The sequence below is a fragment of the Pelobates fuscus genome, chromosome 1 (genome assembly GCF_036172605.1).
Source record: "Pelobates fuscus isolate aPelFus1 chromosome 1, aPelFus1.pri, whole genome shotgun sequence".
Taxonomy (NCBI): domain Eukaryota; kingdom Metazoa; phylum Chordata; class Amphibia; order Anura; family Pelobatidae; genus Pelobates; species Pelobates fuscus.
The window spans coordinates 79,605,636-79,632,584 of NC_086317.1; the positions used below are offsets into that span (position 1 = coordinate 79,605,636).

Sequence of the window (26,949 nt, forward strand, 5' to 3'; positions counted from 1 at the left end):
TTGGTCTGGGACCTGAGATTCATGTCCATTCAGGATAATGGGATTGTTTATCCTCTGGAACTCCTGCCAGATTACCGGGCAGATTCTTCCTTTTCTTGGGACCATGTGGTTCTCTGCGCCTCTGTGGCTGCGGTATGTTAGGTATTGTACCAGTGTCCATGTACCAGTATCCATGTACCAGTCCTGAACAGAAACCTCCTGTAGTCTTGATGCTTGTATAAATGTTGGGACATCTTTGGCAGTGTAAATCATGGTTGTGGTACCCTGTGCTGTGGCTGTAAGAGAGAATGGGTATCCCCATCTATATTTAAGCTGCTTGTCCAGCAACTGACTGGTTATAGGCATCAGGGCCCTTCTGCCTTGTTTTGTAATCCAGGAAAGGTCCTGATATAGTTGGACCGGAGTATATAGTTTATATAGTTTTGTGGAAGCGCAGGGCTGGAGTGCTTCTGGCTTTCCTCAGTATAGCTTCCTTAAGAGGAAACTCATGTAAGCAGCATATTATGTCGCATGGGAAATCTGCCTTTGGGTTTCAATGCCATGTGTGCCCTGTCAATTTTAATGCTTGTGTCCCGTGGGCATTCGAGGGTAGTTAAATAGTTCCGTCAGTATTAGGTATACATCTTCAAGGCTTGAAGTGGGTTCCGGTATCCCCCTGACCCTAATATTATTTCTTCTGCCCCAGTCTATATCCTACATGTATCTGTGTAGCATGGAAATATTGGGTATGTTCTTACCGGTTTGTTGCTGCAGGGCCGGTATTTGACAGGTGGGTCTCCATTGTGGTCTCAATTTGCTGCACTCTGGCATCCAAGAAGCCCAGGCCTGCCCCCAAATCAGAGATTTTCGATTGTATGGAGGTGTCAAGATCAGTGAGCATCTTAGCAATATCATCCCTGGATGGTAAGTTGAGTAAGATTTCCTTGAGGTTTGTGTCTGGGGTCACAGATGCTTTTGATTGGCAGAAGTTGGCTTGTGATGCCGGCGGCGAGTCCACACTGGACGCCATGCTGGAACTGAAGGCCTCTGGATCACCTTTAAATTTCTCAGTGAAGAATTTGTTTAAAGGTTGATATTGGTATTCCAAAGTGTTCTTCAGGTCCTTGGTGTGAGTAGAATCTCTTTTTTTTTTTTATTCCCCATGCTGCGGGATGGCTAGGATATTACACGGATTAGGCTCACCCGGGATCAGAGCTGTAACCTTGCACGTCTGCTCGCATGATCGTCCAGACACGGCCCCCTCTCATTTTAGGTTTTTATCAGTTTCCTATCATGGTTTACATTTGTTTGGTTAATCCGAGAGTGTGTTATTTCTTGGTTATCTCTGGCTTATCTGACCTTGGATTTTTTTCTACTATCTATTGTTCTTGACCTTCGGCTATCTTCTCGTTTATTCTACATTCTGTAATCCGCTTGTCCTGCACTACTCAGTTTTGCGTTTAGTCTGGTCAATCCAAAGCCTAGTAATACACCTTTGTCCAATTAGATTTATATTTGTTAACTTAAGTTCTGCATGTTGGGTCGTAGTTATTCATGAGTTCTGTCCTGCATCCAGTTAAAGGGTCTGTGTTATTCCTGCATAATGAGGTAGCCCATTTAATGCTGTTTGTTTTTAGCCTTTGATTTACTTTCGTTTGCATTTGTTCACCTTTTTTCCCATGTGTTGAATTTGTCTGACATGGAAAATTAGCCGCATTGTATGGATTGTATTCACACATCAATGTAACAGGTGGTCACTGTGATGATGAAAACAGATGCTTAGGAACCATAACATGAAATGATGTGGAAAAAATGCCAGTTTTACATGCTTTTTAACAACTATAGCAATCACAGGAAAAAGTTAAACGGCAATAAGACTTGGTTTTCTATTTCATGTCAAACGAGTTGAATTTTTCAAATTAATGTCTAGCCAGGGTCAATATTTAAATAGACAGGTCAAATAAGGAGAACATCTCTTCAGATACTAAAGCCTCAATGCTTGTGTAGCATGCATACCAGTTAAACACATAATAAAAAAATAAGGAAAACTTATTCATATTTACCATCATTTTCTTTTCCTGGAAAAATTTTTAACCGCACTAGAGTTATCTTTGTCCACTAGGCTAATTAGAACAGGAAATGTAATAAATACCACCCTAAGATCAGTCAAGTAACAAACTCCTAAGAAAACTTAAGGGACATTTTTTGTGCTGCCATAGATTTTCCCAGGTAAAGAAAATTATTTTATGTATGAATAGCTTTTCCTTATTCCTGGGCAATCCATGGTAGCACTATAGAGTAACATTTAAAAAAGAAAAATGAGAGGGAGACCAGAATGATGCAAAAATATAGATAATAGTTTATTAATGAGAGAAGTTTCTTTATTTTATGATTTTATCATTACATCGTAAAAGAACATTGAAATCATTATTTTTTTAAAACCTACAATTTATCTTTCTTTAATAGTTTTTCATTCAATATATCCCCCTCCCTCCTTCCCCCCTGATCTTTTTTTTTTTTTTTTTTTTTAAACTGGGACCATTTTCCTGTGAGCCAGCGTAGTTCCTTAATCCATGTCTGATTCACGTTTGGCATCTGGGGTTGCTACCTCCTAATTTCTACTAGGTCATAATTGCTTTATACTTCCAGTATAATGAAAGGATTTGGTGGCTTGGTGATTTTTGTATCTAGAGACAGGTAAAGTGGTCTTGTGCACGAGGACACTTTTGGACCAGAATGATGGTGAGTCTTTTAAATTCTCAGTGATTAGTATGCCCTTACAGTAAGGTTCTATTTTCAAGCAGGACCCAACCATCATGAGTGCAGGTGCCTGCCCTCTGCATATTCACATCTCCAGTACAAAGATGAGCTGTCAGGAATGACTCTGTGTTGCATTAATAGTGTTTAGTATACAATTTTGTAATTGGTCTCCTGATATTTAGTAAATATCATGCTCTGATGATTTAGGATAAGAATTGTAGACAATTCCGTATTCGAGAATGATGTCCCCAGCATCTCCTGAAGATGTTGTTTCTGTTATAATGTTATAAAAATACTTTATAGATATAGAGCCCTCGCTCCAGCGTCTCACCCCCTTACACACATCTCCTCATACGTTTAGTTTTTTTTAAATTATTTCGCCCTTCAAGAATGAAAAGAAATCTTGTGGAATTTCTATTGGAATAGTCTGGAAGAGATATAATAAACATGGTAAGACATTCATTTTAAGTACATTATCTGTCCAAATCACGAGATGTGTGGGTATGTCCATTTCTTCAAATCTATTGGTATGTCGTGTAGAAGTGGCATATGGTTTCTTTGATATAGCTTAGAAAAATCCATTGTCACCCACACCCCCAGGTATTTCATTTGATCTTTGAACCATTTAAAGGGAAAATGTTTTCCCCCCCTGTGGGATTGTTATATTCAGCCCTTTGTAGCATTCAGCTTGAGGTTGGAGAGCAAGCATATGTTTAAAACTCGGTCAACATATTCGGTAGGGTGATTGTTCAATAATGAAAAGTATATCCATTGCATACACCACCGTTTTGTGTTTCACTTTGCCGCTCCAGAAACCCTGTATGTTAGCGTAATGTCAGACTGCGTTCAGAAATATTGTAATTGTCAGAGCAAACGGTATGGGAGGGAGTGACCAACTCAGACAGGTGCAATTCCTAACCTGTATAGCCTCTGTCAGTTTGCCATGCGCCCCGATCCTTGCTGAGGGGTTGTTGTAAAGGGATAAAATCCACTGTCTCTGCTTCTCAGCGTCCACCTGATCTAAGGCGTTCTAAGGGAAAAGATGATGATCTTTCTGGCGTGCTAAATTAATCACATTAAATACTCGTAACGTATTATCCCTCGCCTGACGCCTCTTTATAAAGCCAATTTGAATTGAATGAGCTAGGCTCTACAGATGTGGTTGAATTTGGGTTTCTAACGCCTTATTCAATAAAGAAATAGGTCTGTACCTGGCACATGATTCAGGGTCCTTCCCCTCCTACAGCAGAATGGGCACATGGGCTGACAGAGAGTCAGAGTGAAAGGCCTCCCCCTCCACAATACTGTTTAAAGCTGCTGTGACACAAGGTAGCAGTAGAATTTAAAGCTTTATTTTTTAGTACAGAACAGTGAGTCCGTCAGGACCAGGTGCCTTTCCATTCTTTGCTCCCCAGACTTTAGCTGCAATCTCCTCTTCTATTATCGGTGATTCTTGGACTTCCATTACATCCGTATCCAGATTCTCAGTGACATTGCCTCTGAGATAGGCTTTAATTCGATCAAGATGATACTCTACCAGAATCCTCCCTTCTATGTTATAGAGAGTAGAATAGTACAAGTGAAATTCTGCTGCAATTGATTCTGGAAAGGTTTTTTATGACAAAATCGTTATACTTGTTAGTTATGTCCTAAGAAAAAATCCAGATAATTAAGGTAATTCAATATGTGTTTACAGACACTAGGTCTGGTACTGTATACATAACCTTTATTTGAAGTTTGTATTAACACGGGGGGAGAACTAGTCTTTCCCTTGGTCAAGGTTATTGTGTCCTGGGATAAAAACATAGGTCCCCTGGGGATAATTAGCTTAGCCTAATTAACATTCCTCAGTCAAAGCTCTGGTCTCCCATCCCAGTGCATATTCTCATTGGTGTAAATAAATTGTAAATACATTTCCTGTGTGTGCTTTTGCTTTTTTGTTGTTGTTTTTTATTTTTGAAGTGCACAAATAAACAAATAGGCTTGCCACGCCCCAACAGCAGATGACAGGCGATTAGGTATACAGAGCTTTAGAGTTATACGCAAGAGAAAACAGGCACATTTTATAGTATAATAACATCTCAAAGCTGACATATCTAGAAGGGTGTTCCTCACTGGCCTTATTATTCTAGGAGTATTGCCTATGTGTGTAGAGTAAACTGAGTGAACCTCTTGGAGTGTGCTAGATTTGTATGTCACAATTAAGAGCATGAATTAAGATCATTAACAGACAGTACTCCAGGTATGTGTGATAAACTAAAGTTAAGAGATACAAGACATAATGAGCATTAGTAATTCCTCTGGGACTACACATGTTATGACACTATACAGCATCTAATATATATGATACCAAGATATATAGACTGCAACAAATTGATGGGCTTTGACATCAAATAGTGTTATCAGATATGAACTCAAACGATGGAATGAAAATGGCAGTTCATGCGATTCCTAGGGTCGGCAGAGCTACTCCTCCTCCCGGGAAGACATTGTTCCGAAACAAGTTGCCTCTCTAGCCCCAGACTTGTGTGTGAGCCAGTATCAGTGTACCACAGACTTGGGTACTCTTGGTGTCCAAGTCTATCCCCTTCTGAGGGAGGTTGGAAGGTTTCGATGATTTTCGCTGCTGTCCGCAGTTACTCTTCTGCTTTCATGGGCGATGCAGTGAGGTCAGGCCCAGGCTCTCAGCCTAGGTAAGTGAGTATGAGGTTGTTTAAGCTGCTTGATATATTTGACCCGAGGAGGCCTTCCAGTCATTGGGTACATGTTTCTTCGGGTTCCCTGCAGCTGCCGAAGCCTGGGTGCATAGTTGTATGCTTGTATTTTCTGCCAGAATCTTTCGAAGATTCATCGAGCCGCAGTAAGTAGAGTGGCGTGGGATCACGGCAGGCCTTCTGTGATGTACTCACGCCATGTGAGTCAGATAGAAAGGCAGTCGCTATCTTGAAAAGACAGAGCAGTTCAGCGTTCGACGAAGCGGTAAGTATAGGTGTAACAGCTTGCTAAAGTCCAGAGGGTATCGGGATATCCCCCGCCGGTCCAAAGGGGGTGGTAGGAGTACCGCGGGTCTGAGCCATGAGCAAATGTAACCGTGGGACTTGATTGAGCAGTTAGCGTTGCAGGTTAGGCAAAGACAGCCACGTACGACAGTAGGCCTGAACTGCTACACCTTTGGTGCCAGAGATGCCAGGACAACATCATCATAGGGTTCAGATACCTAATAACTGATGCCTGTTTTATTCTGTGTATTTGTATTGATACCGGAGAAACTGACGGAAGCCAAGCACAGAGAGATGGACACAGGTTTCTTCAGGAAGGAAGAGATTCTTTATTGGATCACCGATCGGGACTCAGAGGGACTAGCGTCACCAAAATACAGCAAAGTCTGAGTACTGAATACATAGAGTACATTCCTTATATAGCACTGTAGCTCCTCCCACAATTAACTACACCCACACATACCCTTAACCTATTTAATAAATAGAGTCTAAACTCATCCATCCGGTCTAACCACGTGGCTCATCTGATACAAAGGAGAGGGACGCGTAATTCCAGTTCTTACATTCCTGCACCTGGTCAGTACAGTGATAACAGTATCTTAGCTACGTGTACTACAAACACATATACATACATATGCCTTGTGGCAATCTTAGCCTGCTAAACTTGTATTTTACTGGAATTACATCACATTCCCCCCTTTGATGCCTCTGATATTTCACAATTACTTGAGGCATCACTTAACCTTGGTTTGCATATACCTCAGGTTACCATGAACCAGACCAGACTTATCTTATGATGTGAATCTTTTAACACTCATCTTCCTGCATTGGTTCTCCTTGATCTAGAGCCTTATACTTATATATCGCCATTATCTGTGCAGCAGCCTTCCTCTCTGCTATACTTCCTATCAGGCTTTGCACAGACCTAACTACTAAGGGTATAAGACACGGTAGGAGTAGACACAACAGTAAAATCAGTAGGACTCCACCTACCACTGCCTTAAGCCCTCCAAACCACTCATACCAGCTACCAAACCAACTACTTGGATTGTACCCTTTCCATACCTGAGTAGGCACATGCACTAGTTTAACCATATGGCTAGTAAGCTCAGCTATTGCTTGCCCTTCGTCATCTATTTGAAGACAGCAATTGCTCAGGTTAAACTTCCCACATACACCTCCCTCTACTGCCAAAAGGTAATCCAAAGCTAATCTATTTTGGTAGACTGCTGTCCTCATCCTGGTGTTATGCTTCGCTAGAAGATTGAGTGCTTGTGAGGTCTCATTAGTAATAATCTCAACCACCGCCTGTAATCTTATAATACGGTTGAGCATATAAATTGGGGTTCTATAACCAAAGGTACCATCTTCTGCCCACGTGGCTGGCCCATAATAATCTATTATACGCTGGGGAGGCCATTCATTATCTTCCCAGGTGCCTATCTCTAAGGGTCCCCTTTTCTTCCTATGATTCACATCATACACTTTAACACCTAAAGTCTCACCTGTTTCAATCGGTAACAAGAAGAAGGATGGTTTGAGCATACCCAACACACATGCCCCTTCCCAGTCCTGTGGCAACTCCGAATAGGCTTTCTTACCACAGATCCAGTACAAATTTGCTGGGGCTCTCCAGGTAGATGTGATGGATAAATCAAACCACACATCCTTTAAACTGGCATATCTAGCAAACGGGTTAGATGGTTCTGAGACATTTGAAGCCGACCACCAAGTTGTATTTTTAGTATCATCATCATAAGCTTTTTGCCCTAGACAAGTTAATTCTCCTACAGAAGTATTATACATTATTCCTTTCCTTGCTATGCAAACATAACCTATGATGGAGGTCTTTAATCTCCACTCAGATTTACCTCTAACACTCAAATGATAATCGGCTTGTGTAGATATTAGTTGGTCAACTGCCTCAGAACCGGACATTACCTCCTTTGCTTCCCAAGGCCATTGGTCTCCCATGTTAGTACCTCCACACACATAGCAGTTGGTAACATTAAGACTACCGGCAATACTTTCAGCTAGGTCAATGAACAGGTTTTTAGCGTTATGGGGGATCTTATTATCTATACTCATCTCTTCATAAAAGGAATGGTATACTTGATGAGTCTGGGAGGATACCGTATCAGTCTCTATTCCTATAAACAATAATGTCCCAGGATCTAAACCCGTCCCGTATATCTGAAACCCAAATAAATTTCCATACTTATCTAGGAACTTGTCGGGGTTATTAATAAGTATATGGACTGGGTTGCATTCCATAGACTTACAATAAGGGCTAGTCGGCAACTTAGTCACTATCATGTCTTTATCTACTGTCTGTCCCCAAGTCGCCCACCCCACACAAGACCAATATGGACAAAAGTTATAGTCTTTATTTGGGCATCTAGGACTCACATATTTATTTTTACTACTGGGACAAATATATTTATCATTAGACCCATACGTCCTCTCCCATCTAAGATCCCCACATACATTCCACGGTTTTTTACCACTTGATATCGCCTTACATGCATCAAATAGCAGAACACCCGAAGAATGTACGGATTCTAACACCGTCTTATTAATTAGGGTCCCCTGAGGATCTCCATTCCTGAGAGTCAACCAAATTGTACGAGGTTGATACTCTGGACTGAAGCACTTAGGTTCTCCTACTCCTAAATGGCACACACTATAGTCTATATTTAGGTATCTACATCTTGATACCTCTCCTTTACATTCGTATTGTGAATGCCAAATTAGGGTTTGGGAAATATGGTTACCTGTTCTCGTAGTCTTAATGCATACCTCACAGCTAGGAGTGTCGGTACCTCTACCTTCCTGAATATAAAAACACATATAAATAAACACAATCAAAAGCACATCTTTCGCCGTCATCCTCAGTCTTCGTCCGTGCGATGGAACCTCAGCTTCCAGGATGTGAGGGCTGCAGGGAATGGAGTTCTGCTCGTCTTCACAGGTGTCCCTTCGAGACTTTCCTGGCTTATACACTATGTGTTGGTAAGCGGACAGGCTTTATTATGGCCTTCTCACTCACACCTGTAACAATAAAATTTGTAATCCACAATAATTCCTCGTTACTCCGACTGAGTAGTGCGTTTCAACCGGATCTTGCAGGGATTCTCTGGATCTGCTGTAATTTGCCAAGAATCGACTGCTGCTGGTTTAACCCTGGAGTGATGTATCCACGGAGTTACTTCGGCTACTTTTATCGCTGTAGGGGTAGACAAAAGAACAACATAAGGACCTCTCCACTTGGGCCCTAACGGTACATTATTCCACTCTTTAATCCACACTTGGTCTCCTGGATGATAACTATGAACAGGGGGATAAATATTCACAGGTAATCTATCTTGTACCCATTTCTGTACCTCCTCCATAGTCTTACCCAACTCTACAACCTGCTGCCGGGTAATTCCTTCTCCCAACTGACTCAAGTCCCCCCTTAAGTTACCAAGTACGGGAGGTGGTCGCCCATACATGATTTCAAAAGGAGAGAGGCCCATCCTTCTGGTAGGGGTACTGCGGATTCGCAATAAAGCTATGGGTAAGAGAACGTTCCACTTAAGTTGGGTTTCCTGACACATTTTAGCCAACTGGTTCTTTATAGTTCTATTCATTCTCTCTACCTTACCAGAACTCTGGGGTCTATATGCAGTATGAAGCCTCCACTTTATACCAAGCATATGAGTCAGTTGTTGTAGGCACTGATGAACAAAAGCTGGACCATTGTCCGATCCTATAGAACAGGGTAGTCCATATCGGGGTATTATTTCTCGTAGCAGGAATCTTACAACTTCTCCTGCTTTCTCTGTACGAGTAGGACATGCTTCTACCCAGCCTGAATAGGTGCACACAATTACCAACAGGTAACGATGTCCACCCGATTTAGGCATTACTGTAAAGTCTATTTGTAGATCGGACATGGGGAGTCCCCCCATAAACTGGACTCCTGGTGGCTTTACTGGTCCTTGTCTTGCATTATTCTTAGCACATGTTACACATCTGCGTACAATGGCCTGAGTCAAGTTGGACAATCTTGGTATGTAGAAATGTTTCCTGAGAGATTCTTCAGTACTGTCTCTCCCAGAATGTGTCCCGTTGTGATAATTTTGGACAATTTCTACCGCTAGTGATGCTGGTATGACTATTCTTCCATCTTCTAGCTGATACCACTTGTTCTCCAAATACTTTCCCGGTTCAGTCTTTAACCACTCCTCTTCTTGAGCTGTATAAACTGGAGTCCATTGGGACAGTGGAGTTGGTATAAGAGCAGCTATATGCCCCACATACTCCTGTCTTCCTGATTCAGCAGCACGCTTAGCTGCACTATCTGCCATCCGATTTCCCTTGGTTACATCACCATCTCCTCTCAGATGCGCTCGACAATGTATGATACCGACTTCTTTCGGCTCCCACACTGCTTCCAATAGTTGTAGGATTTCAGCTGCGTACTTGATTTCTTTGCCTTCTGAATTCAGTAGTCCTCTTTCTTTATACAAAGCTCCGTGGGCATGAGTGGTTAAAAACGCATACTTAGAGTCCGTATAGATATTTACTCTTAAACCTTCAGCCAATTGTAACGCTCGTGTTAGTGCTATTAATTCTGCCTTTTGTGCTGATGTTCCTTTCGCCAGTGGCCGAGCTTCTATCACCTTGTCTATTGTTGTCACTGCATATCCTGCATAGCGGATCCCTTCTTTCACATAACTACTGCCGTCGGTGTAATATTGAACATCGGGGTTCTGGATGGGAAAATCACGAAGATCTGGTCTACTTGAAAATACTTCATCCATTACTTCCAAACAATCATGTTGACTTTCAGTAGGTTGCGGCAAAAGGGTAGCTGGATTTAAGGTGTTTACAGTCTCTAAATGCACTCTTGGGTTTTCACACAACATTGCTTGATACTTGGTCATACGGCTGTTACTAAACCAATGATTTCCTTTGTAATCCAACAACGTCTGTACTGCATGTGGGACTCGTACATAAAGTTCTTGACCCAGAGTGAGTTTATCGGCTTCAGCTACTAGCAGGGCGGCTGCAGCTACGGCTCTTAGACAAGGTGGAAGTCCGCTGGCCACTGCATCCAGTTGCTTAGACATGTAGGCAACAGGTCTTTGCCATGATCCCAAGTACTGTGTCAATACTCCCACAGCCATTCTTCTTTGCTCGTGTACATATAAGTAGAATGGTCGTGTGTGATCAGGTAGACCTAATGCTGGGGCACTCATCAAAGCCTTCTTCACATCTTCAAATGCCGTTTGCTGTTCTTGGGTCCATAAGAAGGGGTCGTGCTCTGTACCTTTGATGGCTGCGTACAGAGGTTTTGCCAGTATCGCATAGCTGGGAATCCATATCCTACAGAAGCCTGCTGCCCCCAAGAATTCTCGCACTTGTCTTCTATTCTTGGGTATTGGTATTTGGCAGACAGCTTCTTTTCTCTCTGGCCCCATAATCCTTTGACCTTCAGAGATATGGAATCCCAGATACTTGACAGTTGGCAAACACAACTGAGCCTTCTTCCTGGACACCTTGTATCCTGCCTTCCAGAGAATATGTAGTAGATCGTGCGTTGCTTGCTGACATTTTTCTTTTGTAACTGCTGCTATCAACAAGTCATCTACATATTGTAACAATACACATTCTCCTGGGATAGACTCGAAATCCAGTAGATCTTGACTTAGAGCTGAACCAAATAGGGTAGGTGAATTTTTAAACCCTTGGGCAGTCTTGTCCAAGTCATTTGGCGTTTTGAGCCCGTTACAGCGTTCTCCCATTGGAAAGCGAAAATACATTGGCTTTCTGCGGCAATTCGGAGGCAAAAGAAGGCATCTTTGAGATCTAAGACTGTGAAGTAAGTAGCCCCGCCCGGAATTAAAGCAAGCAGGTTATATGGATTGGGTACAACTGGATGTATGCTAACAACCGCATCATTGACTGCTCTTAAGTCCTGTACAGGTCGATACTCATCTGTACCGGGCTTTTGAACAGGCAGCAATGGGGTGTTCCAGGGGGAAGTACAGAATTTTAGGATACCATACCGTATGAACTTATCCAGATAGGATTGGATGTTCTTCTTAGCCTTCTGCGGAATGTGATATTGTCTTAGGCTCACTGGATAAACCCCATGTTTCAGTTCAATTTTTATTGGTGGAATATTGCGGGCCAGTCCTGGTGGGTTGTTCTCTGCCCAAACTCCTGGTATGTTAAACAATGTCTCATCACTCCTAGGGTTTTGGCTAGTCAACACTGTATAAAGTCGCCACTCTTCTTCCTTTGGTACGGATAAAGTCATAATACCTGAAGGTCCATTAAACTTTAAGGATGTTGTTCCATTTGGTAGGAACGTAATCTGCGCTTGTAATTTTGATAGCATATCACGTCCCAGCAATTGGACTGGACATTCAGGCATATAAAGGAATTGGTGTTTTACTACGTGGCCTCCCAATGTACAGAGTCGACTTTTAAGAACCGGTTTTTCAGCACTTCTTCCAGTTGCTCCTATCACAGTAATAGTCCTTCCAGATGGAGGAGCAACTAGATTAGTCACCACTGAATGTTCAGCACCAGTGTCGATCATGAACGCACTCCTTTTCCCCCCTATTGATACATCGACCATAGGCTCCGCTCGACCAAGGGGGATGGAGCCCGGTCGGTATCAATAGTCCTCCATGACAGTGTCAGCCAATCCTACAAAGTCCCTACCTTCTCTATCGCGGGACCTTTGCGCTGCTGGAATATACCTGTCTTCCCTAACACTTCCTCTGTTCCCATTACTCCCTCTATAACCATTACTCCCTCCGGGGCCTCCTCTACCTCTCGCTCTACCTCTAAAGTTTCCGTAGCCTGCCCTGGGTTGGTCTCTCTCGTACTGCTCTCTTTGCGGACATTCGTTCCTCCAATGCCCTTCTTCCTTGCAATACGCGCATTGATCCCTACTCAAAGGCTCCCTACTCCATCTATTATTGCCTCTATCTGGGCCCCGTTTATCTACGCCTGCGATCGCTACCGCTAGCATATCAGCCTTTTTACGCATCTTGCGCTCTTCCTCTTTCTTACTTTCTGTATCCCTGTTCATATAGACCTTATTTGCTACCTCCATTAGTTGGGTGATGGACATACCTGCAAACCCTTCTAACTTTTGTAGCTTGCGCTTAATATCTCCGTATGCTTGGCTGACAAAGGCGGAGTTAACCATTCGGGAATTGTCTGCGTCTTCCGGATTAAAGGGGGTATACAAGCGGTATGCCTCCAATAATCGGTCATAAAAGACACTGGGCGCTTCATCGCTTTTCTGGATCACCTCAACTGTCTTCGACATGTTAATGGCTTTCTTTCCTCCGGCTTTCATGCCAGCAATTATAGCGTCTCTATAGGCTCTGAGTTGAACCATATCAGCACCATTTACGTTCCAATCGGGATCGGTGTTGGGATAGTGTGTCGCGGCCCATGCTGCTGGATTGGCTTGGTTCAAAGCACGGGTTCTATCCTCTAATGCTTTAATGGCTGCTTGATTTATTCTTGTCCTTTCCTCATTGTTAAATAAAGTCATTAGTAACTGCTGGCAATCAGCCCATGTCGGATTATGCGTCTGTACTATTGAGGTGAACAGATCAGTCATAGCTTGTGGTTTCTCAGTATACGAGGAATTATGGGTCTTCCAGTTTAAAAGATCGGTTGTGGTAAATGGGACATATACGAAGACTGGGTCAGCGTGTGCCATTTGACCTGCGGCATCGATATAAGCTGACCCGGGATTCAGACGAAGAGGCATCTGATAGTGCTTTAATTGTTGGGCACCAGTCAACTGTCGGGTTTGGATGGGGCTACGTAGAGAGGCGTCAGTCATGGGTTCCGGTCGGGGAGAGATAGGGTATGGGGATGTGGGAGGTCGGTTTTGGGAAAAGGTCGTAAATAAAACACTTCGAGCCGAGCTAGATGAAGCTTGACCGGAAGTCTGAAGTGGCGCCAAATCAGGATATTCGTTTCTAATGGGGGTGGATTCTGGTTCCGGAAGGGGAGATTTAGTACGAGGGGGGGTGGATCCTGTACTGGAGGAGGAAGCGGAAGTGGATGAGGGTAATGAGGGGAGGGGTGCAGGACTTCCTGCGTTTGCGTCACTTCTTCTTAACGGAAAGTAAGGGGGCGGCAAAGGGATCTCGGACTCAGGGGGCGTGTCCAAAATGGGCATAATACAAGTCCTAGTGGACGAGCAAGTCCTAGCTACCATGAGGCGACACTGCTCCTCGTGGCATGTCTGGAGCCATTTTGGCGAGTCATTTACGGCCTGTCTCCAACAGTCAATATAAGGAAACTGGCCGTAAAGTTCAGGCCTACCCGATACAGCCACGTGTAAGCGCTGTACCAGAGTTGGATCCAAACTGCCACGTGGCGGCCATGCCGCAACCAAAGTAGGCCACTCCCTAGTACACAAAGTGACCAAACGTACAGGAGACCTCTTTACCCCAAAATCACAAACTTTGAATCCCTTTTTAAAATTCTTAACCATACATCCTAAGGGATCCGGAATCGTTGACTGCGACGCACCCATACTTAACAATGGAACGTCGTCGACAACGAATACTATACACGCGTACTATTCAACAGTCACACCCGTTTCCTCTGGCAACAGCACCACGTGGTACGGTTACCAAGTGAAACGTACACAATAACAATAAACACTCAGGGAATTCCCGTACACACACAGCTGTTACACCAGTCACTATATAATCAATATTATGCCCTTTGGCGTAACTATACAGTCACCCACGCTATAATTCTCTATATACGAATTACCCGTCTATAACACACCCCAGTAACATCGTCTTTTACAAATAGCGGTTACAGTACGGTTAGCATAGGTCAAAGCACAAGTTAAGGTCACAATACAATTATTAGTGGTTATGGTGTTAAACATGCAATGGACGACAATGATTAGTACTTATTATATAATGTCAGTAAATATACAGGGTTATGGTACCGTGCACTATAATACAGCAACACACTATTAACACTCTCGCTAGACGGCTGAGCTCGCGCTATCTAACAAGATATACACTTTACTAAAACAATCGTTAACACATTTACAATTCCCAACTAAACTATTGGCCAGTACCTTGAATGGACTACCTAAAACTATATACACCCGTTTTGGTTAGCCACACTGCCCAATCACCACATATATAGCGAGCTAGAGAACCGAATTTACACAGGCGCCTCTTAGTCGCACTATCAAAAGTCTAGTGGGTTCCAAATTTACACGCCTTCCCACTTAGCCCAGATAGGATGAGAACTAGCGAACCGAATTTACACAGGCGCCGCTTAGTCTCCCGGTCCCTCCGACCTAGCGAACGTAATATACACCCTAGAACGCTAGTCTAGACAAGACACCGGTGTCCGGCTAGGGCTATTTACACCAGGACCCCGCCTGACTAACCAAATCAAACGGTCTGACTAAAGAGCGTTCGATCGAGCGGTGCGCCTTCGCTCCTTCCCTCCGACAGAGGGGGCAGATACACAGATTCAAAACCCCTTTGGGCCTACCGCACAATCGGTATACCCCTAGTGGGTCCTGCCGTCTAAAACAGCAGTTGTCTTACCTCCTCGTTCCTGAACCTGAGTTCACACTCATCGACGGGGACACCCCAGCACTTCTCACGTAGAGGCCGATGATCTCCTGGACAACAGACCAGTGGCGCCGAGACGAAGGGAGGTCCACGCAGAAGTTCAGGGGTGCAGCCGTAGAGAACGTGGGCAAAGATAGACCGTCTCACGCCTCTGCCTCTCAGCTACCGTTGAACGATGAGCTTCCCGGCCAATGCACCAAATGATACCGGAGAAACTGACGGAAGCCAAGCACAGAGAGATGGACACAGGTTTCTTCAGGAAGGAAGAGATTCTTTATTGGATCACCGATCGGGACTCAGAGGGACTAGCGTCACCAAAATACAGCAAAGTCTGAGTACTGAATACATAGAGTACATTCCTTATATAGCACTGTAGCTCCTCCCACAATTAACTACACCCACACATACCCTTAACCTATTTAATAAATAGAGTCTAAACTCATCCATCCGGTCTAACCACGTGGCTCATCTGATACAAAGGAGAGGGACGCGTAATTCCAGTTCTTACATTCCTGCACCTGGTCAGTACAGTGATAACAGTATCTTAGCTACGTGTACTACAAACACATATACATACATATGCCTTGTGGCAATCTTAGCCTGCTAAACTTGTATTTTACTGGAATTACATCACAGTATAATTTTCTATTGCTGCCTAAGTACGCATGTTAATAGTTTATCGCATTTATTTGCATTTTCCGCATGCATAAATATGTAGTCTAATCTCGAGTATCTCTTGTGGAGAGCGGAAAAGAATATGTAGTTCCTACTGTCGGGGCTTAGAGCCCACCAGCAATCTACCAGTTGCTGCTTGAGGAGTGCCCTCCTGATCCTCCTTATGTTTTGTTGTGGTATGCTGCTTTGTGCTGTGGAAGAATGAAGAAATGGGTCTAAAGACCATTTATATATCCTTGAAGAAATTTGAAAGCCCTCTGCAAAGTTAGTTTGTTTACGTAGTACTTCTAAAAGGAAATTGGTTTGTTCTGTATTTGGAACATATACAGTGGTGAAGGAGTACATCTGATTTGCTACTCTACCTTTGACGAATAAATCATTATGATTATTGCTAAAAAATATCCCTCCTGATACCTCCTATCTTTTAAGAGCACTGCTCAATCTTCTCTGAAGTGGGTTTCTTATAAAATGCTTCTGAACTCCTGTTTCTCTAAGTCTCGGAGCAGAATTGATCGGCATCCATCATGTGGCAAGTGTCTGTCTGGGGTTAAAGTTAGCATGGCCATGACAATCAGGTGCAGTCGCATGATCACACCTATCCGGCACAGTGACATTACCTCCTCCATGAAAACCACACACCAGGTGGGCAGGACTTGGTCTAAAGGGAATCTGGCATGGAAGGAGTGGACAAAGCAATCAACGTGAACGTCCGAGGCAGAGACCCAAGAATGCGCCTCAGGACTATAATCCCTCTAGTCCAGGATGTACTGTAAAGAACCACTGGAAATCCTTGAGTCAGTGATGGGATGCACTTTGTATTCCTCTTGCCCAGCAACAGTTAGTGGTCTGGGAGTTACAGAGGGAGTAGTATATCAGTTGCACACTAAGGGTTTCAGTAAGGAGACATGGAACGTATTTGGAATTCTCATATTGGTAGGAAGAACGAGGTATTATGAGACAGGATTGGTCTTCAAAAGAAAAGGAAAAGGACCAATAAATCTAGGAACCAATTTCATAGTGGGTACTTTCAGTTTGCTATAACATTTTGCGAACCATACCTTGTCACCCACTTGATATGTAGAAACAGCTCTGCAACCTTTTCCATGGGAGCATGGACCCAAATCCACATCTTTCTCATATTGGCCAGATATTGATCTAACATTGGCATCCCTGCCTTGGAAAACTCTGCTGGTAGGACATAAGTGTGACGGCCGTAGGTTACATAGAAGGGGCTAAGACCAGGGTAGTCGTGTGTAGAGTTCTGCCCAATGAAGAAGGTTGGCCGGTTCTCTTGAGTGCTAGAAGTAAAGTAAAGAGACCTCTGGGGATTGGTTGGCTCTTTCTGCTTGTGTGCAGATTGTATGAAGATAGAAATGATAGTTCGATCCCTAATTCACTACAGAATTTCTACAAAACCTTTACACAAATTTTGTTCTCCAATCAGACAATGTAGATGGAAGGCCTCCTTAATGAAATGAAGATCATGGCAAGGTCAGAGGTCTGGACTTACACAGTATATATTGGAGCACAAATTCAAGTATAATGGTTACATGATGTCATAGTCATGTGTTCAATATAATTAACCATAATACACTCAAACAGTTATATTGCCTTAGTTTAATGTGAAAATTAAATTATTCAGTTCTAACAAAGGCTTTAAGATAGCATTTGCTATCCACAGTGCATATTGGAAAGATCAAATACAAACCCTGTCAAACCAACTAAATATTCAAGCCTACTAAGATATATATCTGGGCGTACTAATGAAACTAATGAACTACACTACTAATGAAAACTTTTTCAGTTTTTAGGAAAATGTAACAAGTTCAAGGCCAGTGAATAACCTGAAATGTTACAAAAGTAAATGCTACACTGCCAAAAGTTAAAGAATAGAGTGTAAAATAAAATATATTTGGCTACTGTGAAGACACGTATACGTGCCATGTATTGGTTTCATCGGGAACAGCTGGGAGTCTGCTTTAACCAACATGTCCCTAATACTCATTTGTTATTACATTAGTAGCTCTCCAGGTGACAACAAAGGCAATAGCTATTATATAAACATTATATTTAAAAAAAATCTCTATTTTATTGTAATTTATGTGATTGAACTCGACATTGCTTTAATTTCTGTTCTGTCTATGGTTTTGAGAGAAACTTTGCTAAAATGTATGATTACATTATAAAATAAACATAAATGATTGGATCAAATTACACCAAAATGGGCTTTTAGACAGGAAATGGCAGTGGAATGACAACAGAAGTGTAAAGAAAAAAATCGGCTGAAATTGTTCAGTTAGACCTCGTGTGACATTTTTTTTCCCCAGCTTGGTAATCAATGCAATTCTGGAGCTAGATTGCCACAAATTACCGTTAAAGAAACAAATGTCATGTCCTAATATGTTTTATACCCCACCTCCTATAGACTGTAAGCTCGTTTGAGCAGGGTCCAGTGGTGTATTTTGGATTTGTGCTGCCCTAGGCACAACTAAATTCGGGCACCCCCAAAATCTAAATTTGACCCCCCAATTCGTGTCAAGGCCACTTTTTTGACTGACAGACACATGCCCTCATTGATACGTGCACTGATATACACTCACTGACAGATACAGTCATTGGCACACACATACAGTCATATGCACACACTGTTTAACGAACACATACTGACACACCCACTCACTGACAGGCACACACTCTCAGATACACATAAAATGACACACACACTCACAGGCACACCCATTCTCACTGAAAGACACACACACTTTTTTACTTACTCACAGACACACACTGACAGCAACACTCACTCACAGTAAGGTGGACAGCCCCAGAACACAAGACAAGCAAGGCATTGGTCTGGGAGCTTGGGGTGGCATTTTTTGGCCCCCCCCTCCCCCCGAAAGTGCCACCTTAGGTAAATGCCTTGTGGTAAATACATCCCTGGCAGGGTCCTCTTCAACCTCTTGTTCCTGTATATTTTCTTGTAATTGTCCTATTTATAGTTAAATCCCCCTCTTAAAATATTGTAAAGCTCTGCGGAATCTGTTGGCACTATATAAATGGCAATAATAAGTATATAAATGGAAATAATTAATAAAAATGAAAAAAGAGAGCGAAAAAATGGCAGCAATTAAAAAACTAAAATAAAAAAAATAGCTGTGTGATAAACACACAAACAAAAACAGCCTGAAAGGAACCAGAATAATGGAACACCAAAAGAGTCATCCATTAATTTGAAAATTTTATCGTACAGAACGTGTGACCTTAGTCGCAGTAAATGTTGACATTTTTGTTTCTCAGGTCGCTGTGCTGAACTACAGATGCAGTTCACTGAAGCGGTTAATACAGTCTCTGAACAGAAAGATCTGATCAGCAAGTTGGAACATGACCTCAGCACCATCCAGTCCATGTCCTCTGTTCAACGTCCAGATGCAGAGGTATTACCTTCTTAAGTGAACATTCTTGCCTGGGGTTGAACCATTCTTTCCTTTTTTTTTCTAAGCATTATACAGATGAGGCATTGAAATGTGTAAAAATAAAAATATATATCTACACACACAACATATGCACATTTTAAGTTTGTTTGCCATTGGCTTCCACCAAATAAATTGGATTTCACCAAATAAAGATGTGACTCAACCAATCGTGATAAAACTTTCTTTAGAAAGCTGTAGAGCGGCAGAAGATGGTTTTGTAGTTCCCTAGTCTGCTTTCTACTTTACATACCTTACTATCGTTACATCATGCACAGCGGTGTTTTGGAGCAAAAAGAGAAACACGGTGGTTGGCACAGGGGAAGAAAGGTTGGGCTTATGGAGCAAAACTAATTGTTAAATATCTGAATACCCATCGTTATGCACACTAAACTAATGTACAGATTGCACTCATCCTGACGCTGTGACTCCTCTATGCGAACCTGCAGCAGCAGCCAAGTTAGGTTGGTTGAGCAACAATTGGTCAGAGAATAGTAGATTCTGTTCAGCCAGATAAAGTGAAATGTTCTAAAAAAAAAATAAAAATACAATTCTTCAAATATTTGTTATTGAAAAAGTTTTGTTTTTTTTAAATTTAACACAATTAAATGAAACAACGATAAACATACAATAACTGTAAATTTGTATATAAAAAAACAAAGCATCCATCCAATTATACTATTCTAAAAGTGTATCTGGGCTAAGCAATATACATATAGCATAATAAACTAATGTAAATTAAAAAAAAAACATTAAGTTCATTAAATGTAATAAACATTTAAAAAATGAGAACTGCAAACGTGATGACCGTTGTTTTGTAAGATCGGGTAGCCTTTTACACAGCCTTTTGTTTGACTATAACAATAAGGGCTGCAGGTGAGCTAACCATTATATAAATAAATAATACTTGCCAACATTCTGGATTCCTTGATAAGGGTCATCTACCAAGTAGAACATGTCCTATCCCTTTCCTCACAGTGTGTAGATGAGGTATAATAAATCTGCAGAAATTACCTTCCGTCCAACCATTTACTTTGAAATCTGTGGTTACTTGAACCTAAAATATTCTCAGATCTAACAGACTGTATACAATTAGAGTTCAAATTGAACTATGGTGACACTCTAATCACATGGTGCTTTTACCCTTCAGGGGGCTGATATCACCAGCAGCATGGAGAAGATTCCAGAACCCATCAAAGAGGCAACTGCTGTGTTTTATGGTAGGTTTTTCCCTAGCTCGTGGTTCTAAACATAATCAGGGTTATTCACTAAGCTCCAATTAAAAATGAAATTCAAATGGCAAAATTTAGGTTAAAATATCTGGTTTAGAAAAAAAAAAATTAAACTCCACTATACTCACACCTTTATATTGGCCTTAATTTTTCCATTAACACTTCTACCTGCTATAACTTGGAGATTTCCGAATTAGGCAATAAAAGCACACTATAATATTCCATACATCCCAACAGTCCCAACAGTTCCACGATCCCAGGTTGGCTCTCTGGTGTCTCATTTCTGCTCAAGGCATTACGATCATGGACAGAGTGCTACATACATCTTAGATTGTATATAATTCCATAGCAAACAGCTTTATTAACTTTTGCACATAGATGCCATCCACATTCAATAAGATCTCAAAATGTTTAGAAGGATCCACACAGTGAAAGTCAAGTCTTAACTCGAGATATACACCTTATGTATGGAATATGTTTACATGCTAATGGTAGATTATTAATTTATTCTTTCTCTAATTGTAGGTTATTCTGCAACTACTCCTCTTCCTGAAGGTCAAATGGATTCTCTTTTGTCCATTATTTCGAGCCAAAGGGAACGTTTCAGAGCCAGAAATCAGGAGTTGGAAGCAGTAGGTTGATAGTTAAAGATGGTGTCAATAATCTGTTTCCCTTCCATTTCTCACATTTTGTTTTTGTTGGGTTTATTCATCTTATATCTTTAACCTAAACTGACATAATAAGCTTACTTAAACGGGGGAAAGAAGTAAATGTGAATGGGGTCAGAGTGGTTAGTACAAATGAAGGAAAGGTCTGGATGATTTTTTAAAAAAACAGAATATTACTGTGTTGCCGCGTGTTGATCCTAGGAGATATCTGAGGGATTTTTTTTCCCTATTTGTGGCATAATTGGAAATGGCTTCAAACTAGTTTTTGTGGGAAACTAGATGTTAGGAGGTTATCTAGATAAGACACAAAGGTCTCAATTTAATAACCCTTCCAAATGATTCAGTAATGTTAAAAAAAAAAAACGTTCAAATTAATTTATCTACAGAACTCACCATTACAGTCTATGGGGATTTTTGTAGATAAATCATTTGGAAAAATGTATTGAATCCTTTGGCAAGCTTATTAAATCAAGGCCATAGTCATTAGCTCCAAGCTTGAATACATAGTTATTGTCTGCAGAAAACAAACTGTGATCATCAGGAAGAACTGCTAGAAAATTCTGAGTAAAGGGCAGTTGTTCACATACTTTTATAAGTGACTCAGTGCCATTTTAACAACATTATGGGCTCCCGGGCAAAGCAGTGCACTGGGGCCCTGCCTACTCAACCAGTCACAGGAATAAAAATGTAAATTATCAATAAAATTAAGCTTATATTTACTGGTACCCCAACAAATGCAATACATTCATACAATACAAACACACAGACTGCTGAATACACACACACACACAGACTCCTGAATACACACACACACACAGACTCCTGAATACACACACACACACACACACACAGACTGCTGAATACACACACACACAGACTGCTGAATACACACACACACAGACTGCTGAATACACACACACACAGACTGCTGAATACACACACACACAGACTGCTGAATACACACACACACAGACTGCTGAATACACACACACACGCAGACTGCTGAATACACACACACACAGACTGCTGAATACACACACACACAGACTGCTGAATACACACACACACACACAGACTACTGAATACACACACACACAGACTGCTGAATACACACACACACAGACTGCTGAATACACACACACACAGACTGCTGAATACACACACACACAGACTCCTGAATACACACACACACACACAGACTACTGAATACACACACACACAGACTGCTGAATACACACACACACAGACTGCTGAATACACACACACACAGACTGCTGAATACACACACACACAGACTGCTGAATACACACACACACAGACTGCTGAATACACACACACACAGACTGCTGAATACACACACACACACACAGACTACTGAATACACACACACACAGACTGCTGAATACACACACACACAGACTGCTGAATACACACACACACAGACTGCTGAATACACACACACACAGACTGCTGAATACACACACACACACACAGACTGCTGAATACACACACACACAGACTGCTGAATACACACACACACAGACTGCTGAATACACACACACACAGACTGCTGAATACACACACACACAGACTGCTGAATACACACACACACAGACTGCTGAATACACACACACACAGACTGCTGAATACACACACACACAGACTGCTGAATACACACACACACAGACTGCTGAATACACACACACACAGACTGCTGAATACACACACACACAGACTGCTGAATACACACACACACAGACTGCTGAATACACACACACACAGACTGCTGAATACACACACACACACAGACTACTGAATACACACACACACACACAGACTGCTGAATACACACACACACACACAGACTGCTGAATACACACACACACACACAGACTGCTGAATACACACACACACACACAGACTGCTGAATACACACACACACAGACTGCTGAATACACACACACACAGACTGCTGAATACACACACACACAGACTGCTGAATACACACACACACAGACTGCTGAATACACACACACACAGACTGCTGAATACACACACACACAGACTGCTGAATACACACACACACAGACTGCTGAATACACACACACACAGACTGCTGAATACACACACACACAGACTGCTGAATACACACACACACAGACTGCTGAATACACACACACACAGACTGCTGAATACACACACACACAGACTGCTGAATACACACACACACAGACTGCTGAATACACACACACACAGACTGCTGAATACACACACACACAGACTGCTGAATACACACACACACAGACTGCTGAATACACACACACACAGACTGCTGAATACACACACACACAGACTGCTGAATACACACACACACAGACTGCTGAATACACACACACACAGACTGCTGAATACACACACACACAGACTGCTGAATACACACACACACAGACTGCTGAATACACACACACGCAGACTGCTGAATACACACACACGCAGACTGCTGAATACACACACGCAGACTGCTGAATACACACACGCAGACTGCTGAATACACACACGCAGACTGCTGAATACACACACACACGCAGACTGCTGAATACACACACACACGCAGACTGCTGAATACACACACACACGCAGACTGCTGAATACACACACACACGCGGACTGCTGAATACACACACACACGCGGACTGCTGAATACACACACACACGCGGACTGCTGAATACACACACACACGCGGACTGCTGAATACACACACACACGCGGACTGCTGAATACACACACACACGCGGACTGCTGAATACACACACACACGCGGACTGCTGAATACACACACACACGCGGACTGCTGAATACACACACACACGCGGACTGCTGAATACACACACACACGCGGACTGCTGAATACACACACACACGCGGACTGCTGAATATACACACACACGCGGACTGCTGAATATACACACACACGCGGACTGCTGAATATACACACACACGCGGACTGCTGAATATACACACACACGCGGACTGCTGAATATACACACACACACACGCGGACTGCTGAATATACACACACACACACACGCGGACTGCTGAATATACACACACACACACGCGGACTGCTGAATATACACACACACACACGCGGACTGCTGAATATACACACACACACACGCGGACTGCTGAATATACACACACACACACGCGGACTGCTGAATACACACACACACACACACGGACTGCTGAATATACACACACACACACACGGACTGTTGAATACACACACGCAGACTGCTGAATGTACACAGGGGGTTGCTGTGCATATGTGTGTGAGGGGAGCTGTGTGTGTGTGTATAGGGAAAAGGGATTTTCTGTTTATTTTTTATTTAACATAAAAAAAAATTTAAAAGCTTTATGTCCCCCTTCAGTGCCCCCACCCTTCTTCTTACCTTTGGTGGGAGGGGGGGACACTGCCAACCCTGGTGGTCCAGTGGTGAGTAATGATCTAAAGCCTGCAGCTCCTCTGGCTGCAGGCTATCTATTCTCTTCCTGCGAACATAATGCTGTGTCGGATCGTTGCCATGGCAATGTGCGGCAACGCTAAGACCAGCATGCTTGCGGGAGGAACTGCCTCCCAGGTCCTCTCTCCCTCCCGCTATCCCTCTCTCTAATTAAGGGCCTTTTGGCCGGTGAGTGAGATCTTTAATCTCCCCACCGGCCCGAGAGGGCCCAAAACAAGTACGCAGGGCAGGCTCTCCATGGGCCGGCAGGGGAGATCAACGGACCTCCCCTGTTGGCCCGGTACATGGTCAATGCTGTGGGGCCCCTATGCTTGTAAGGCCCCCGGGCAAGTGCCCAGCGTGCCCATGCGGAATTCGGCCCTGACGTGACTGAATATTTATAGCTAACAATAATTTACCTCCCTGCAGTTGACTTTAATAAAAAATAAGGAGCAATTGAGATAAACCTTTACAAAATAAAAAAATTTAACAAAAAATTTTTTTAACAAATCCAAAATACATTTATACCACATTCAGTTATGGCAGCGGTAACGAACGCACAATCAGTTACATATACGTGAAAGAATCGGATGATGAATATCCACTCATTAAGAAAAATTATTGTTATTGAGCAGAAGCATAATTCACAAGTAAACTGTACTCAGCCATGAAACACTAGCAACCAGTAGTGGTAGACTTGGTGTCTAAGGTGGGGGAAATGAGGAAAAGGTGTGGGGGAGGGAGAAGATAATTGAGAAAGTGAGAGAGGAAGGGCAAACAAAGGAAAGTTCACTACTCCTGAGGGACAACTCATTTGGCTGCTTCACCTTCCTTCATTTAATAACATCTGATAAGCGAGCAAACAGAATAAAACTATTCTCTGATAGATTTGTTTAAAGGGACACTATAAGCACTCAGACCACTTCAGCTCATTGAAGTGGTCTGGGTGCACTGACCCAGGTCCCTTAACCTTGTAAAGCTAATTATTGCAGTTTTTGTAAACTGCAATAATTGGCTTTGTGGGGGTAACTCCACCTCTAGTGGCTGTCTGACTTCCAGGTCATTAGGCAACTTTTGGTCGCCTAACTGATGCTGGATGTCCTCACGATATGCATGAGGACATCCAGCGTCACCGGAATCCCCATAGCAAAGCATTGTATAATGCTTTCTTAAGGGGAAATCCTAATGCCAGCATGTCAATTGCATTAGATTTCCCCCACTGGCTGACATCAGCAGGGAAGGAGCGGCGACGGACTTGAGCCTGCACCGAAGAGACCTCTTCTGCACCACATTGGGGAGCAGGGGGAAGGTGGGCACTATAGAGAGCTATAGTACTAGGAGTACAACTTTGTTTTCCTGTTACTATAGTTTCCCTTTAACAAATTATTCACAAACTCACTCCCAGCACCTGTGCTTTCACTCCCTCATCACCATCTTACTTGAAGGCCCCAATGTATTTCACAGTCCTTGAAACATAGGTTATTAAGCAAAAAGAAAAAACAAACTCCGGCTCAAAGATCTATGAATCTGGCCCTGTGGTATTACTATTATTATTTATTATTTTTTATTTTTTTAATGTACATTTAATCATTTTTGTTTTGTTTTTTGTTTTTAGGAAAATCGCATGATGCATCATACCATGAGAGCCCTTCAAAGTGAGCTGGACAACCTGAGAGCAGACAACATCAAATTGTATGAAAAGATTAAATTCCTGCAAAGCTATCCTGGCAGAGTGAGTGTTCCCCATAAGAAGAATATCTACAATTTGAGATTTAAGCACGACTATACTTCTTCCTACATTTATTACATTGATGAGGAAATCTTAATAATTATAGAAACAAAATAAGATGGGGCAAAGTTATTCCTCCCGTTTAGACCAGCAATACTCTCCTCCTGTATGCTATATAGACTAACTGTGCTGCCTTTCCTACTGTATAGACCTGTGATACTCCCAATGCTGTCTATAAGAGAGATATATTTAATATGGACAGCGGGAAAAATAGGTTTCATAAGACCTTGAA

At 42.5% G+C, this 26,949-nt stretch overlaps 1 protein-coding gene across 1 annotated transcript in view; it reads left to right on the forward strand.

The window, feature by feature from the left end:
* The window catches only part of CUX1 (cut like homeobox 1), a 337,454-nt gene that overhangs the window by 287,369 nt on the left and 23,136 nt on the right, over positions 1 to 26,949 (forward strand). The window contains exons 15-18 of the mRNA XM_063449906.1: positions 19,352 to 19,488; positions 20,675 to 20,744; positions 21,282 to 21,388; positions 26,544 to 26,660. Coding sequence (XP_063305976.1) covers positions 19,352 to 19,488; positions 20,675 to 20,744; positions 21,282 to 21,388; positions 26,544 to 26,660 — 431 coding nt within the window. The remainder of the gene's footprint in view (positions 1 to 19,351; positions 19,489 to 20,674; positions 20,745 to 21,281; positions 21,389 to 26,543; positions 26,661 to 26,949) is intronic.